Genomic DNA, 15,566 nt, shown 5'->3' with positions numbered 1-15,566 from the left:
CAGGAGCCTACACACGGGCGGATTGTCCAGCGGACTCAACTTTTCCACCGGATCGTTTGATCGTGTGTATGAGGCATTAGTGTAGCAACATATTGCTAAATGTACCTTCATTAAATGTAACCATATTGCTACACTTAGAGGCGCCTCTCTTCTCTTTTATACTCAGTTGTGACATGACACTACTTGTATATCAAGACATCGCTTGTATATCAAGTCAAAATTTATTTAAAAAATTTGCTTGTCTTGCAAAACGCTCTCAAACCAAGGTTTTACTGTACTCAGTATTAATCTTAAGATGGCTATACATTAGTAGATTTTCATATGAACATTTGTTTGAAAATTTGCAGTACATTCAATGACTTTAATGTTGTTTGAAAAGTCTTCAAAATTTTGCTTGCTTTTAATATACAATTTTAAAAGGAATGGTCTTGGATGAAAACCACATACCCAGTTAGAAATTAATTTGTTTGATAAAATTTTAGCATCCTGTTCCTTCAAATTTTCTCCTCACTGCAATCAAAAACAAAGGTTGCTTTGACCCCGTTAACAATGATCAAATCAATCGTTCTCAAAACAAGAAATTTCAAACTAAATTCTATAAGTATAAGGCCAGCTTAAGACTTAAGCTAATCAACCAAAGTCAACAATAGAGGAACCACTAATGTTTAATTTCAAATGATTGGTACTGCATTTACTCCTCAATGCACCTTTGCTATTATGCCAAGCAATGCTTTCAACTACAAGATGTGAACATTGTAGATGCAGAATAATTGTTTGGGGATCAGTTCAATCAATCAATTTCTCTGTGAAGCCTTGTGACTTCTAAGTTCTAAAACGTAATAAAAATATACCTTTAAAAAAAAATTAAGAATCAAAATGAATTCAGTTCATAGCTGGAACTATTTATCTAATTAGAACAAAAATATAAATGTTTCATGCCACTTTAAGTACCTACTTGTGTTTCGTTAAAGTCTTTCACTCCAACACAATAAACAATAGCGCCCAAGCCACGTGCTCTTTCAGCCTAAAAAAAAAAAAATATATATATATATATCTATGATTATTAAAACATAAAGAAGTGTACTGTGTGTGAACCATAATACTTATTATATAACACACCCTAAAGCAGCAGAAATTTAAAGTCCTGACACAGGAATTTATTTTTATTTTATACATATCAGCCTGAAGAGAATCTTTTTGTCAGCAAGTAGAGATGGGGGAATCCACCTGGGTTCAATTTCAGGGGGATCACTAAATCCTGTCAGAAATTAACTAAACCCGAACCTAACTGCAAATCCCACTGAAGTCAATAATGGGGAGAATCGATAGTTTCAAAAACAATTAGATAAGCACCTGAACGACCACAATATACAGGGATATAAAATATAATACTGACATATAATCACACGCATAGGTTGGACATGTGTCTTTTTTCAACCTCACCTACTATGTAACTATGACACGTTTTGAGGCTAAAAGGCAAACTAATGCCAAAAAAGGCACAGAGGTCTGGGCACTGGCAATGGGAGACAAAGCAAACATTTAAAAAAATATATCAACAATTAGAAACATTGGGTTCCAGAAGGTGGGGATGTTGCAGATGAGGTGGTTGACAGACAACTCATGTTGGCGCTGCAAGGGCACAAACCCTTCTGGCCTGATGAAGAACCTCCTGGAAGCCAGGCTACTTCATGATGAACCACTGCACCAGGAACATTTATGATAATGTGCCAGGCACGGAACATGTGTCATTTTTTTCCCAGTTGAATTGAGGGCAGCAAGTTAGTGCCATCATCAGACACAACCTTGCTTGCTTGACTGAAAAGAGATGGGATCAGCCTCAGTTTTGGCCTGGGCAGCTGCCAACAGCTCTGGCTCTGTGTGGCTCCTGTTCCCCAAGCATACAATCTGCAACATAGCTTGGTACCATAGGACAAAATATATGCTCTTGGATGCTTGGGTGAGAAAGCTGGTTCTAAGGAGTTGTATGGTGAGACCATTGAGAAGGAAAGGGTACATGTGTCCCATTTTGCCACAGGTTTTTCCACATTTTGCTGGTTGGAAGCAGAAAAGTGGAAATTAGAGTAAAGAGCGAGAAACAGTTCTGCTTTTGACCCGGTGATTGCTATGGTTGCAATTTTAGTTTCTTTGGGATCTTTACTTGCAGCTTTTTAACCACTTGCTTACTGGGCACTTAAACCCCCCTCCTGCCCAGACCAATTTTCAGCTTTCAGCGCTGATGCACTTTGAATGACAATTGCGCGGTCATACAACACCGTACCCAAATGAAATTTGTATCATTTTTTTCCCACAAATAGAGCTTTCTTTTGGTGGTATTTAATTCTAGCTGGGACTTTTATTTTTTGCTAAACAAAAAAAAAAAAAAAAAATCATGTTTAATAGTTTGTTATAAAATTTTGCAAACAGGTCATTTTTCTCCTTCATTGAAATGTGCTGATGAGGCGGCACTGGTGGGCACTGATAGGCTGCACTGTTGGGCACTGATAGGCGCAGTTAAGGTGGCACTAATAGGCACAGATAAGGTGGCACCGATGGGCACAGATAAGGCCGTACTGATGGGCACAGATAAGGCGGCACTGATGGGCACAGATAAGATGGCACAGATGGGTGGCACGGGTGGGTGGCACGGATGGGTGGCATGGATGGGCACTGATGGGTACCACTGATAGATGGGACTGATGGGCACTGATAGGTGGCACTGATGGGTGGCACTGCTGGCCCCTGATGGGCGGCACTGCTGGGCACTGGTAGATGACGCTGATGAGCACGGATATGTGGCACTGAGGTGCAGTACTGTTTTTGCGGCAGATTGTGGGCACTGATAGATGGCACTGTGGGTACTAATGGGTGGCACTGTGGGCACTAATGGGTGGCACTAATGTTTCACTTTGTCCCCTACTTAGGTGGCACTGGCAGGGGGCAGGTAGGCACTGATGATCTGGCCGTGATGTCCCGATCACGGCCGCCGGTGATCGGCTTTTTTTTTTCTCCTCACGCTGAAAAATAGCAGATTACCGGCTCTGTTTTGTCACATGATCAGCTGTCATTGGCTGACAGCTGATAACGCGGTAAGGGGTCGGGATCGACCCCTTGCTCGGATCCGTGATCAGGCGAGTCTCATAGACTCGCCGATCACAGAGCGCGCCGCGCGCGCCCCTCAGGGGGCGCGCAGGCCGCTCGTGCACGGGACGACGTCAATAGGCGCACTGCTTTCCATCCATCCACTCCAGCCAATCAGTGGCCAGGCTGAACAGTGGAAAGGACACCAGAAAAGTACAAATACCCCCCAAATGACCCCTTTTTGGAAAGAAGACATTCCAATGTATTTAGTAAGAGGCATGATGAGTTTTTTGAAGTTGTAATTTTTTCCCACAATTCTTTGCAAAGTCAAGATTTTTTTTTCCTTTTTTTTTTTCACAAAATTGTCATATTATCAGGTTATTCCTCACACACAGCATATGCATACCACAAATGACACCCCAAAACACATTCTGCTATTACCCCCGAGTATGACGATACCACATGTGTGAGACTTTTACACAGCATGGCTACATACAGAGGCCCAACATGCAGGGAGCACCATCAGGTGTTCTGGAGCACCCAGGCCAATTCTGACATTTCTCTCCTACATGTAAAAATCATCACTTATTTGCTAGAAAATTACATAGAACCCCAAAACATTATATATTTTTTTTAGTAAAGACCCTAGAGAATACAATGTTGGTCGTTGCAACGTTTTATCTTGCACGGTATTTGCGCAGCAATTTTTCGACCGCGCGTTTTTTGGAAAAAAAACAGTTTTGTGCTTTAAAAAAAACAAAACAGTAAAGTTAGCCCAATGCATAATGTGAAAGATGAAGTTATGCTGAGTAAATAGATACCTAACATGTCACTCTTCAAAATTGCACACGCTCGTGGAATGGCGCCAAACGCCGCTACTTAAAAATCCCCATAGACGACGCTTTCAATTTTTTTACTGGTTACATGTTTTGAGTTACAGAGAAGGTCTAGGGCCAGAATTATTGCTCTCACTCTAACGTTCGCAGCAAATACCTCACATGTGTGGTTTGAACACCGTTTTCATATGTGGGTGGGACTTATGCGTTCGCTTCTGCATGCGAGCACATGGAGACAGGGGTGCTTTAAAAAAAAAAAAAAAAATTTTTATTGTTCATTTTACTTTATTTATTTTAGTTTGATATTTTTTTCCCCAAAAATAAATTTTTCGATCACTTTTATTCCTATTAAAAGGAATGTAAACATCCCTTGTAATAGTAATATGGCATGACAGGTCCTCTTTACAGTGAGATGTGGGGTCAATAAGACCCCACATCTCACCTCTAGGCTGGGAAGCCTGAAATAAAAAAAATAAAAAAATGATCCTGGCTTTGATTGTATTGGCGAGTCGGTAGAAGCACCGGAGGGCGGTGGGGGGGGGGGGGGGGACATCCCCTCTCGCCTCCTGTAAGCCCTTGTACACACGGTCGGACATTTCAACAACCAAATCTGTCAGATTTTGTCCGATGGATTTTGTCTGACGGATAGTGTCCGAAACTGTTGCATACACACGGTCGGACAAAGTCAGAACGTGATGACGTTATTTCGTTACGATGGGACTACGTTCAGGCTAGTAGCCAATAGCTTTGATGTAGGAATTTGATGTGAACATGCGTGGCACTTTGTCTGATCGGAATTCTCTACACATTATCGGAGTATGTCCAATCGGACCAGTTTGTCGGAAAATATTTCCAGCAAGTTGGAAAATTTGGTCCGACGGAAACAGTCCGATGCACACCACACACAGTCTGATTATCCGACAAAACGGTCCGATAGGACACATTCCGATGGATTCTCCGACCGTGTGTACAAGGGCTAAGAACGATCAAGCAGCGGAACAGCCGCTATGATTTTTCTTATGGTGTAGGCAATCGCCGGCTGAAAAAGCAGATATCTGAATGATGCCTGTAGCTACACCTATCATTCAGATATCCTGCACAAAGTCAAGGACATCATATGACGGCCTGCGAGCGGGAAGTGGTTAAAATGCATTTTTTTTTTAACACAAAGTTGTCCATTTATACAATATTTCTAACACATAGCATGTACATACCAAAAATGACACCCCAAAATAGATTGTCCTACTCCTCCTGAGTACGGCGATACCACATGTGTGAGACTTCCACAGCCTGGCAACATACAGAGGCTGAGTACAGCCAAGCATGGCCGGGTATCACAGAGTATTGCAGGGTATCACCGAGTATGGCTGGGTATTGCAGGGTATCACCGAGTATGACTGAGCATGGCTGAGTATGGCTGGGTATTGGCAGGGCATCGCAGAGTATTGGCAGGGTATTGCAGAGTATTGGCAGGGCATCGCAGAGTATTGGCAGGGCATTGCAGAGTATTGGCAGGGTATTGTCAGGGTATTGCAGAGTATTGGCAGGGTATTGCAAGTATTGGCTGGATATTGCAGAGTATTGGCAGGGCATTGCTGGGTATTGCAGAGTATTGTCAGGGCATTGCTGGGTATTGCAGAGTATTGGCAGGGCATTGCTGGGTATTGCAGAATATTTGCAGGGCATTGCAGAGTATTGCAGAGTATTGGCAGTGCATTGCTGGGTATTGCAGAGTATCGGCAGGGCATTGCTGGGTATTGTAGAGTATTGGCAGGGAATTGAGGGGTTAATTGTCAGTAAGCAGCACTGTGGGCACTGCAGATCCAGCCCACAGCACTGCTGACACCGATCTTTCCCCCTCCGCTGTACCGATCAGTACAGAGAGGGGAGGGAGGAATGTTATGACGCCGGTTTGTTTACAAGTGATCGCTCTGTCATTTGATGGAGCGATCACGTGGTAAATAGCCGCGATGAGCAGCCGTTTACCGTGATCCGTGATGCAGGACCCGGCGGTCACGGATGCTCTCGAGTGCGCGCTCCAGGGGGCGCGCGAGAGCGGAATTCTGGGAGGACGTACTATAAAGTCCTTCCGGAGTTAAGCAACCGCCCTGTAGCCGTCATTCTGGCTATGGGCAAGTTGTTAAGTGGTTAACCACTTAACAACCGGCACGTAGCTGAATGACGGCTACAGGGCGGTTGTTTAACTCTGGGAGGCCGTCATATGACGGCCTCCCAGAATTCCGCTCTTGCGCGCCCCCTGGGGCGCGCACTCGAGAGCATCCGTGACCGCCCGCTCATCGCGGCTGATTACCACGTGATCGCTCCGTCAAATGACAGAGTGATCACTTGTAAACAAGCCGATTTCTTCCTCCCCCTCTCTGTACCGATCGGTACAGCGGAGGGGGAAGAGATCGGTGTCAGCAGCGCTGTGGGCTGCATCTGCAGTGCCCACATCGCTGCTCACCAAAATTTAACCCCTCAATTCCCTGCCATTACTCTGCAATACTCTGCAATATCCTGCAATACCCTGCAACACTCTGCAATACCCTGCAACAACCGCCAATACCCAGCAACACTCTGCAATGCTCTGCAACACCCGCCAATACCCTGCAACACTCTGCAATGCTCTGCAACACCCACCAATACCCTGCAACACTCTGCAATGCTCTGCAACACCCGCCAATACCCTGCACCCCTCTTCAATGCTCTGCAACACCTGCCAATACCCTGCAACACTCTGCAATGCTCTGCAACACCCGTCAATACCCTGCAACACTCTGCAATGCTCTGCAACACCCGCCAATACCCTGCAATGCTCTGCAATGCAATACTCTGCAACGCCATACTCTGAGATACCCAGCCATACTCTGAGATACCTAACCATACTCGGAGATACCCAGCCATAGTCGGTGATACCCTGCAATACCCAGCCATAAACATCCCCCCCCCCCTCCCGCCGCCCTCCGGTGCTTCTACCGACTCGCCAATACGATCAAAGCCAGAATCTTTTTTTTTTTTTCAGGCTTCCCAGCTTAGAGGTGAGATGCGGGGTCTTAGGCCCCTTTCACACATGCGGATGGTATGTCCGTATTTCATCCATCCATTTGCGGATGAAATACGGGCCATACATTCATCCCTATGGGATAGCGGGTGTCTGCGGATGAGCATCCGCAGACACCCGCTATTGTCCGCCTCCGCAAATGTCCGATTCTGCAGACGGAGGAAAATCCTATTTTTCTGTCCGTCTGCAGAGCGGATCGGATGAACACGGACACACGGTCCGTGCTCGTCCGATCCCCATAGAGGAGAGCGGAGAGCTGACAGGACGGTCCCCGCACAGTGTGCGGAGACCGCCCTGTCCGCAGCCGGCTCAGCGGGGACAACGGAGCGATCCCCGCTGAGCGAGCGGATCATCACGGGGCGGATCTTTACTGATCCGCCCCGTGTGAAAGAGGCCTTATTGACCCCATATCTCACTGTAAAGAGGACCTGTCATGCCATATTCCTATTACAAGGGATGTTTACATTCCTTGTAATAGGAATAAAAGTGATCAAAAAATTTATTTTTGGTGAAAAAAATGTCAAACTAAAATAAATAAAGTAAAATGAACAATAACATTTTTTTTTTTTAAAGCGCCCCTGTCCCCATGTGCTCGCATGCAGAAGCGAACGCATACGTAAGTCCCGCCCACATATGAAAACCACACATGTGAGGGATCGCTGCGAACGTCAGAGCGAAAGCAATCATTCTAGCCCTAGACCTCCTCTGTAACTCAAAACATATAACCAGTAAAAAAAATAATTAAATCGTCGCCTATGGGGATTTTTAAGTAGTGATGTTTGGCGCCATTCCACGAGCGTGTGCAATTTTGAAGAGTGACATGTTAGGTATCTATTTACTCAGCGTAACTTCATCTTTCACATTATGCAAAAATCGGGCTAACTTTACTGTGTTTTTTTTTTAAAGCACAAAACAGTTTTTTTTCCAAAAAAAAGCATTCGAAAAACTCCTGCGCAAATACCGTGCTAGATAAATAGTTGCAACGACCACCATTGTATTCTCCAGGGTGTTTGCTAAAAAAACATATATAATGTTTGGGGTTCTATGTAATTTTCTAGCAAATAAATGATGATTTTTACATGTAGGAGAGAAATGTCAGAATTGTCCTTGGTGCTCCAGAACGCCTGATGGCGCTCCCTGCATGTTGGGCCTCTGTATGTGGCCACACTGTGTAAAAGTCTCACACATGTGGTATCGCCGTACTCGGGAGTAATAGCAGAATGTGTTTTGGGGTGTAATTTGTGGTATGCATATGCTGTGTGTGAGAAATAATCTGATAATATGACAATTTTGTGAAAAAAAAAGTAAAAAAAATCTTGATTTTGCAAAGAATTGTGGGAAAAAATGACAACTTCAAAAAACTCATCATGCCTCTTACTAAATACCGTGGAATGTCTTCTTTCCAAAAAGGGGTCATTTGGGGGGTATTTGTACTTTTCTGGCATGTTAGGGTCTCAAGAATTGAAATAGGCCGTCAGTACTTCAGGTGTGATCAATTTTCAGATATTGGCACCATAGCTTGTGGACTCTATAACTTTCACAAAGACCAAATAATATCCACCAATTTGTACTTATTCTTACCAAAGATATGTAGTAGTATAAATTTTGGCAAAAATGTATGAAGAAAAAATTACTAATCTGCTAAATTTTATAACAGAAACAAAGAAAAATTTATTTTTTTACAGAATTTTCTGTATTTTTTCTTTTATAGCACAAAAAAAAAAAAAACGAGCGGTGATTAAATACCACCAAAAGAAAGCTCCATTTGTGTGAAAAAAAAAGGACAAAAATTTCATATAGGTCCAGTGTTGCATGACTGAGTAATTGTCATTTAAAATGTGAGAGCACCGAAAGCTGAAAATTGGTCTGGTTTTTAAGGGTGTTTAAGTGCCCAGTGGTCAAGTGGTTAAAGAACTAGGCTTCAATTTGAAGGGAAGGACCTCGAAGGTGATATTCTGTGTATATTACCTGTGCCGTACGCAACACAGGAAAGACAGGAGGAGCTTAAAAAACTGAACGCATGGCTAAAGACCTGCTGTAAGAAGGAGGGTTTTAGGTTTCTAGAGCACTGGGCTGACTGGGGTAAAACCTGTATGCTAAGGATGGTTTGCATCTAAATGGAAGGGTGTGCTGTGCTGGGGGAAAGGTTTAGACCCCTTTCACACCACACCACACCTTGCGTCGGCAGTAAAACGCCGCTATTTTGCGGCGGATTTGCGGCGCATTTCGGCCGCTAGCAGGGCGCTTTTACCCCCCGCTAGCGGGCGCAAAAGGGTTAAAACCGCCAGCAATATGCCGCAATAGTGACGTTTTGCCGGCGGCATTACAGCGCTGCCCCATTGATTTCAATGGGCAGCAGCGGTGGAGGAGCGGTAAACGCACCGCTCCTTCACCGCTCCTTCACCGCTCCTTCACCGCTCCAAAGAAGCTGCTGGCAGGACTTTTTTCTGACGTCCTGCCAGTGCACCGCTGTAGTGTGAAAGCCCTCGGGGCTTTCACACTACACACAATGGTGCAGGTTCTTTAGGGCGTTTTGCAGGCGCTATTTCTAACGCTATAGCCCCTGCAAAACGGCCTGGTGTGAAAGGGGTCTTATTGGAGGGCTGGAGGAGTATTTAAACTAGGATTGAGGGGGAGGGTGAAGTAGATTAGAATGGGGCAGGTGGGTCAGATAGGGGTCAGTCCCTATTGGTTGATGGAATGGGGAAAGATGGGGGAGTGGGGGGGGGGGCTATGTTGGGTGAAGGTTCCCATGCTACAAGCAACCATTGGAAATGGTACTATTTGTACAAAAAGAAAAAAAAAACAATATAAGTATGCAAAATGTGACAATTAATTAGTGTTTGTTCACCAATGCCAGACGTCTGCCAAGCAAAATAGATGAATTGGAGGCTCTGGTGCATGAGAACTATGAATTACTTGACAAGGTTGAATCTTGGCTTCATTCTTCACATGACTGGGCTAATACTATTCCTGGCTATGCTTTCTTTTGAAAATACAGGGTGAAACAGAGGGGTGGTAGTGTCTGTCTCTATGTGAGAAGTGATCTCAAAGCGAGTTTGAAAAAGGACCTAGTTGATGGAGAGTGTGATGAGGCTGAAGCATTATAAGTGGAACTGTATACGGGTGTGCGTACTACAAAAGTAATCATTTGAGTTTGTAATAGACCTCCCAGTGTTAATAAGGAGGTGGAGACAGTTCCTTGCACAGATGAAAGAGCTGAGACAGTGATAATAATGGAGGATTTTAACTACCCAGGAATTTACTGGATTCATGGAACTGCAGGGACAGTTAAAGGACAAACATGTATAAACCTATTACAAGACAATTTTATGGTACAGTTCATAGAGGTCCCGGCTAAAAGTGATGCTCTGCTAGACCTGGTAATCTCAAACCATGCAGAGCTTATTACTAATGCTCATATAAAGATCAACTTTGTAGCAGTGACCATGACATTATTTAATTTAATGTTAACTGTGAGCAACAAGCTCTTACTGGAAATATAAAAACACTGCATTTTATGCATTAAAGTGAAAAAACTTCTGTCATGCAGCAGCCTCACAGACCCCGTTTTACTTACCTGAACATGTTCTTTCTCGCCCCGGGGACAAGCACACCAGTTCTAGCCAGTGTCTCATGTCCTGATTGGATAGATTGATAGCAGCGCAGCCATTGGCTCCCGCTGCTGTCAATCAAAATCAAGCCATTGGCTCCCGCTGCTGTCAATCAAATCCAGCCATTGGCTCCCACTGCTGTCAATTAATCTTCTCTTTTTGAGAAGAGGAGTTTAAGGGGGGAATATGATCAACATGTATAAATACAGAAGTGGTCCATATAGTGAACTTGGTGATGAGTTATTCACTTTAAGGCCATTGCAGAAGACAAGGGGGCAATCTTTACATCTGGGGGAAAAGACATTTAATCTCCAAAATATGGAAAGGTTTCTTCCCAGTACGAGCTGTAAAAATGTGGAATAGACTCCATCAAGATCTGGTTCTGGCTAGCTCAGTAGCTTGCTTTAAAAAAGACCTGGATTCCTTCCTAAATGTAGATAATATAACTGGATACTAACATTTATAGGTAAAGTTGATCCAGGGAATATCCAATTGCCTCTTGGGGGATCAGGAAGGATTTTTTTTTTCCCTGCTGGGGCAAATTGGATCGTACTTTGCTGGGGTTTTTTCCTTCGTCTGGATCAACTGTGGGTAAAGGATTGTGTATTTTTTCAACCGGACTAACTATGTGACTGCACTGACACCATCAGATAAGATTTGCACTGGTTGTTAAAGTAATAATAGTTCTTTCAGGAATTTGGATAAACTAGATCCAAGGCTTCTAAGTCATAGGTGCTTCATACAAGTCTTCAACAGATTTACCATATGGTAATCATATCTTCTGTACTGCACAACAAGTGCCTCCAGCCTGTGCTTCACCTCTGTATAATGATCCCTTCCAGCTTGTGCGTTTATTTCTTCGCATCCAAGCTGTGTGTGCAGTGTCTTCTATATTAAGTTGAGAGGTACTGTAGAAGTGGTGAGATTTGTGCTCCTAGAAGTCAATGAATTTAACAAATGTTTTGAAGTGAAATTTGATTAAAGCGGATTCCACCCAAAAGTGGAACTTCCGATTTTAGCACTCCTTGCCCGCTAACATGCCACATTTGGCATGTAATCTTATTGGGAGAGGAGTGGGTACCTGGCTTTGACAGGTATTTCCTGTCCCACTTCCTTTTTCCGCCGTTTCACCACCTAGGCGACTCCTCCAATCCCCCTTGATAGCCCCTCCCTCTCTGCGATATTCTGGGAGACATCACAGGTCCCAGAAGATTGCCTGGCCACTAGGAGAGTGCAGTGTGACTTGCGCATGCACAGTGCGTGCCCAGCTATGCAGCCACAAGCTGTCACAGCTGGGTGCCCACAGTAGTAATGATGGTGCCGCTGAGAGGAGCAAGGCTTCGGGCGGCCGCATCGCTGGACCATGGGACAGGTGAGTGTCTGTTTATCAAAAGTCAGCAGCTACACTTTTTGTAGCTGCTGACTTTTAATAAAAATACAAAACAGTGGAACTCTGCTTTAAGAAACTCCTGAAAACTTGTATAAGGCTCCTTTAACCACTTTCCGCCCATACTATAGCAGAATGATGGCTGGGCATTGGTTCAATTACCCTGACTGGGCGTCATATGACGTCCTACACGATAACAGCTGCCACACACCTATGGGGGCATGCATCGCAGCGATAAGTCATGAGGTGTGTCAGTCAGACACACCGCTACACCGTTTTCGGTAAAGAGCCTCCAGTGGAGGCTCTTTACCATGTGATCAGCCGTGTCCAATCACAGCTTATCACGATGTAAACAAGAAGAGCCAGTGATCTGCTTTTCCTCACTCCTCACTTTTTCCTCACAGGCAGCTCTCCTGACAGGGGGGTCTGTGCTGATTGTTTATCAGTGCAGCCCCCCCTCGGATGCCCACAATGGACCACCAGGGAAGCCGCCAGGACCACCAGGGAAGCCCCCAGCATGTGAATGGCCAGGTACATCCCCCATGGCCATCCACATGTGAAAATTGATGCCCAACATATGTCAATCAGTGCCCACAAATGGGCACTGACTGGCAACTATGTGGCAAAATAAAAAACAGTGATGCCCAACAATGCCAACCATAAGTGTCATCAGTGCCACCCATCAGTGTCCATCAGTGCCCATTTGTGGCCATCACTGCCCACCTATCAGTGCCTATCCTTGCCACTTATCAGTGCTACCCATAAGTACCCATCAGTGCCACCCATAAGTACCCATCAGTGCCGCCTATGAGTGCCCATCAGTGCTGCCTATGAGTGCTCATCAGTGCCGCATACCAGTGCCACCTATCAGTGCCCATTGGTGCCACCTATCAGTGCCCATCATTAGTGCCACCTCATTGGTGCCACCTCATCTGTGCCCATCAGTGCTGCCTTATCAGTGCCCGTCAGTGCAGTCATATCATTGCCCGTCATTGAAGGACAAATTGTACTTATTTACAAAATATTTAAACAGAAACAAAGAAAAACTTTTTTTTTGTTTTCAAAATTTTCAGTCTTTTTATTCGTTGCACAAAAAAAAAAATCACAGAGGTGATCAAATACCACCAAAAGAAAGCTCTATTTATGGGAACAAAATTATAAAACATTTTGGTACAGTGTTGTATGACCGCGCAATTGTCATTCAAATTGCTACAGCGCTGAAAGCTCAAAATTGTCTTTGGCAGGAAGGTATATAAGTGCCTGGTATTGAAGTGGTTAAAGTCATTTGCAAGCTGAGCACTTTACGGTAACAGTATTGTTTTACAGGCAAATCTTCTACAATGTTCTAAATTAATCTGAAACTGCAAGGGGCAATTAAAACCTTTAGCAGAAGTATAGAAGTTAGGTAGGTCTGTGTCACTGTATTCGGTGTTCTTTGTTCTCAGTTAGATCCCGGTATTGCATTCCCACATGCCAATCAGCGATTATGTATTTACAATTACTGGTTAATCCTAACAGCTTTATAAATGACTCCAGAGGCTATCTGCAACTTACTTTTTAATAACAGGTTAGTTCATTTCACCTACAGCTTGTAGCAATTAAGAACAACAGCTGGCACATGATTGCTAGAAGCTCTTATAATAAAATTAAAATAAATGAGGAAGCTTTCACTCACCTCTTTTTCTGCATAGTAGAACTGACTTTGCTGAAGTTCTCCATCAGTTAGGGCTATTATGACACTGGCTGCCCGAGCACCTGAGATACAAAATGTTTGGCTAAAGGTAAAACTGAACTATCTTCGATAAAGTTATCTGTCATTAAAGATCACCTTCAACAAAAATTTATATTTTGAGTTGGCAACAGTGGGTTAAATCCCCCAATTTTCCTTTGTAGGTCCCAGTAACAAAATTTCCCTTAAGAAAATGCACTCTTCTGCTAATCATCTCTCTGATTACACTAACTTCACATTTAAAACCAGACTCCTTAGTAGGGATGAGCCGAACACCCCCCGGATCGGTTCGCACCAGAACTTTGGAATGGACCCCAAATTCGTACGAACTTTAGAACCCCATTTAAGTCTATCGGACTCGAACGTTCGAAATTAAAAGTGCTAATTTTAACAGCTAATATGCAAGATACTGTCCTAAAAAGGGTTTGGGGACCTGGCTCCTGCCCCAGGGGACATGGGTCAATGCCTAAAATGTTTTTAAAAATGGCCGTTTTGGCGGGAGCACTGATTTTAATGACGATTAAAGTGAAAAAAAAGTGTGAAATATTCCTTTAAATATGGTGCCTGGGGGGTGTCTGTAGTATGCCTGTGAAGTGCCACGTGTTTCCCGTGTTTAGAACAGTCCCTGCACAAAATGACATTAAACGGAAATAACATCATTTAAAACTGCTTGCGGTTTTAATGTTATATCTGGTTCCTGCAATATGGTTGAAAATCATTGAGAAAAATGGCATGGGTAGCCCTCCCTGCCCATTACCAGCCCCTTTGGGTCTTGTACGCATATTAAGGGGAACCCCGTACCCATATTAAAAAAAGGAAATGCGTGTGGCCCCCAGGCCCTATATACTCAGAACAGCATTATACAGGCGGTGCAAACAAGACAGGGACTGTGTAGGTTTGTTGTGTTAAGTTGAATCTGTTTGTAATTTTCAACTGGTACATTTTTAAAGTGTAGCTCCAGTCGAAAAAACTATTTTTAAGCTTTTTGGAAAACATAGGGAAGGGTTATCACCCCTGTATAATTTGTTTTGTCGTCCATCTTTTTTCATCTCACTTGCTGTTGCCTCCTTCCGTTTGCAAGTAGGAGATGTTTGTAAGTTGGATGTTTGAAAGTAGGGGCCTGCCCTATATGCTCTGCAGAAATGGCGGAACAAGGTGTTGGTTCTGCCACAACATTGTAAGCCCTGAAAGTGACTCTTGGTGGGCGCTGGGGCGCCCTGCTGTGAACGATTATATCAAGAATTGTAATTACATGCCATTGTTGAACAGTGGTAGAAAAATCGACCTTTGGTGGTTGTGGTGCTGGTGCCACAACACTATAAGTCCTCACAGTTACTCTGGGTGGGCACAGGAACAGGCCCTCCTGTGAAATATTATATCAAAAATTGTAATTACATGTCCCTGTTAAACAGGGGCAGAAAAATTGGTCCTTAGGCACTGGTGCTGGTGCCACGACACTGCAACCTCTCTCATATACTCTAGTTTTGTTGCAGGAATTAGCCCTGCTGCAAAGCATTGCATCAAAAATTGTAATTAAACGCCCCTGTTAAACAGGGGCAGAAAAATTGGGCTGATGGCATCACCCAGAACCAGAAATGTTCTTCCAACATATCAGCGGAGGAGGAAGAGGATAGACAATCAACATAACCGGACAATCACTCAGCATCAGCATAGGCAGTCTTGAAGGGATGTGATATTTCAAAAAAAATTATTCGGTTACATCAGCTTTAGGTGCTTGGTAGCTGTGGGTGATCCAAGTCTGATTCATCTTGATGAAGGTCAGTCGATCAACTGATTCGGTGGACAGGCGCACCCTGTGATCCGTAACAAAGCCACCAGCAGCACTGAAGGTGCGTTC

General features: G+C 44.0%; 1 protein-coding gene across 1 annotated transcript in view; it reads right to left on the bottom strand.

The window, feature by feature from the left end:
* The window catches only part of ANTXRL (ANTXR like), a 288,394-nt gene that overhangs the window by 155,468 nt on the left and 117,360 nt on the right, over positions 1–15,566 (bottom strand). Inside the window, exons 6-7 of the mRNA XM_077454770.1 lie at positions 13,655–13,734; positions 956–1,024 (exon numbers count right to left, since the gene is read on the bottom strand). Of these exons, the coding sequence (XP_077310896.1) occupies positions 956–1,024; positions 13,655–13,734 (149 nt within the window). The remainder of the gene's footprint in view (positions 1–955; positions 1,025–13,654; positions 13,735–15,566) is intronic.

The sequence above is a fragment of the Lithobates pipiens genome, unplaced genomic scaffold (assembly GCF_037356315.1).
Source record: "Lithobates pipiens isolate NorthernLeopardFrog02 unplaced genomic scaffold, aLitPip1_a1.2 Scaffold_25, whole genome shotgun sequence".
Lineage (NCBI taxonomy): Eukaryota > Metazoa > Chordata > Amphibia > Anura > Ranidae > Lithobates > Lithobates pipiens.
This window is presented reverse-complemented; position numbering and strand designations above follow the sequence as displayed.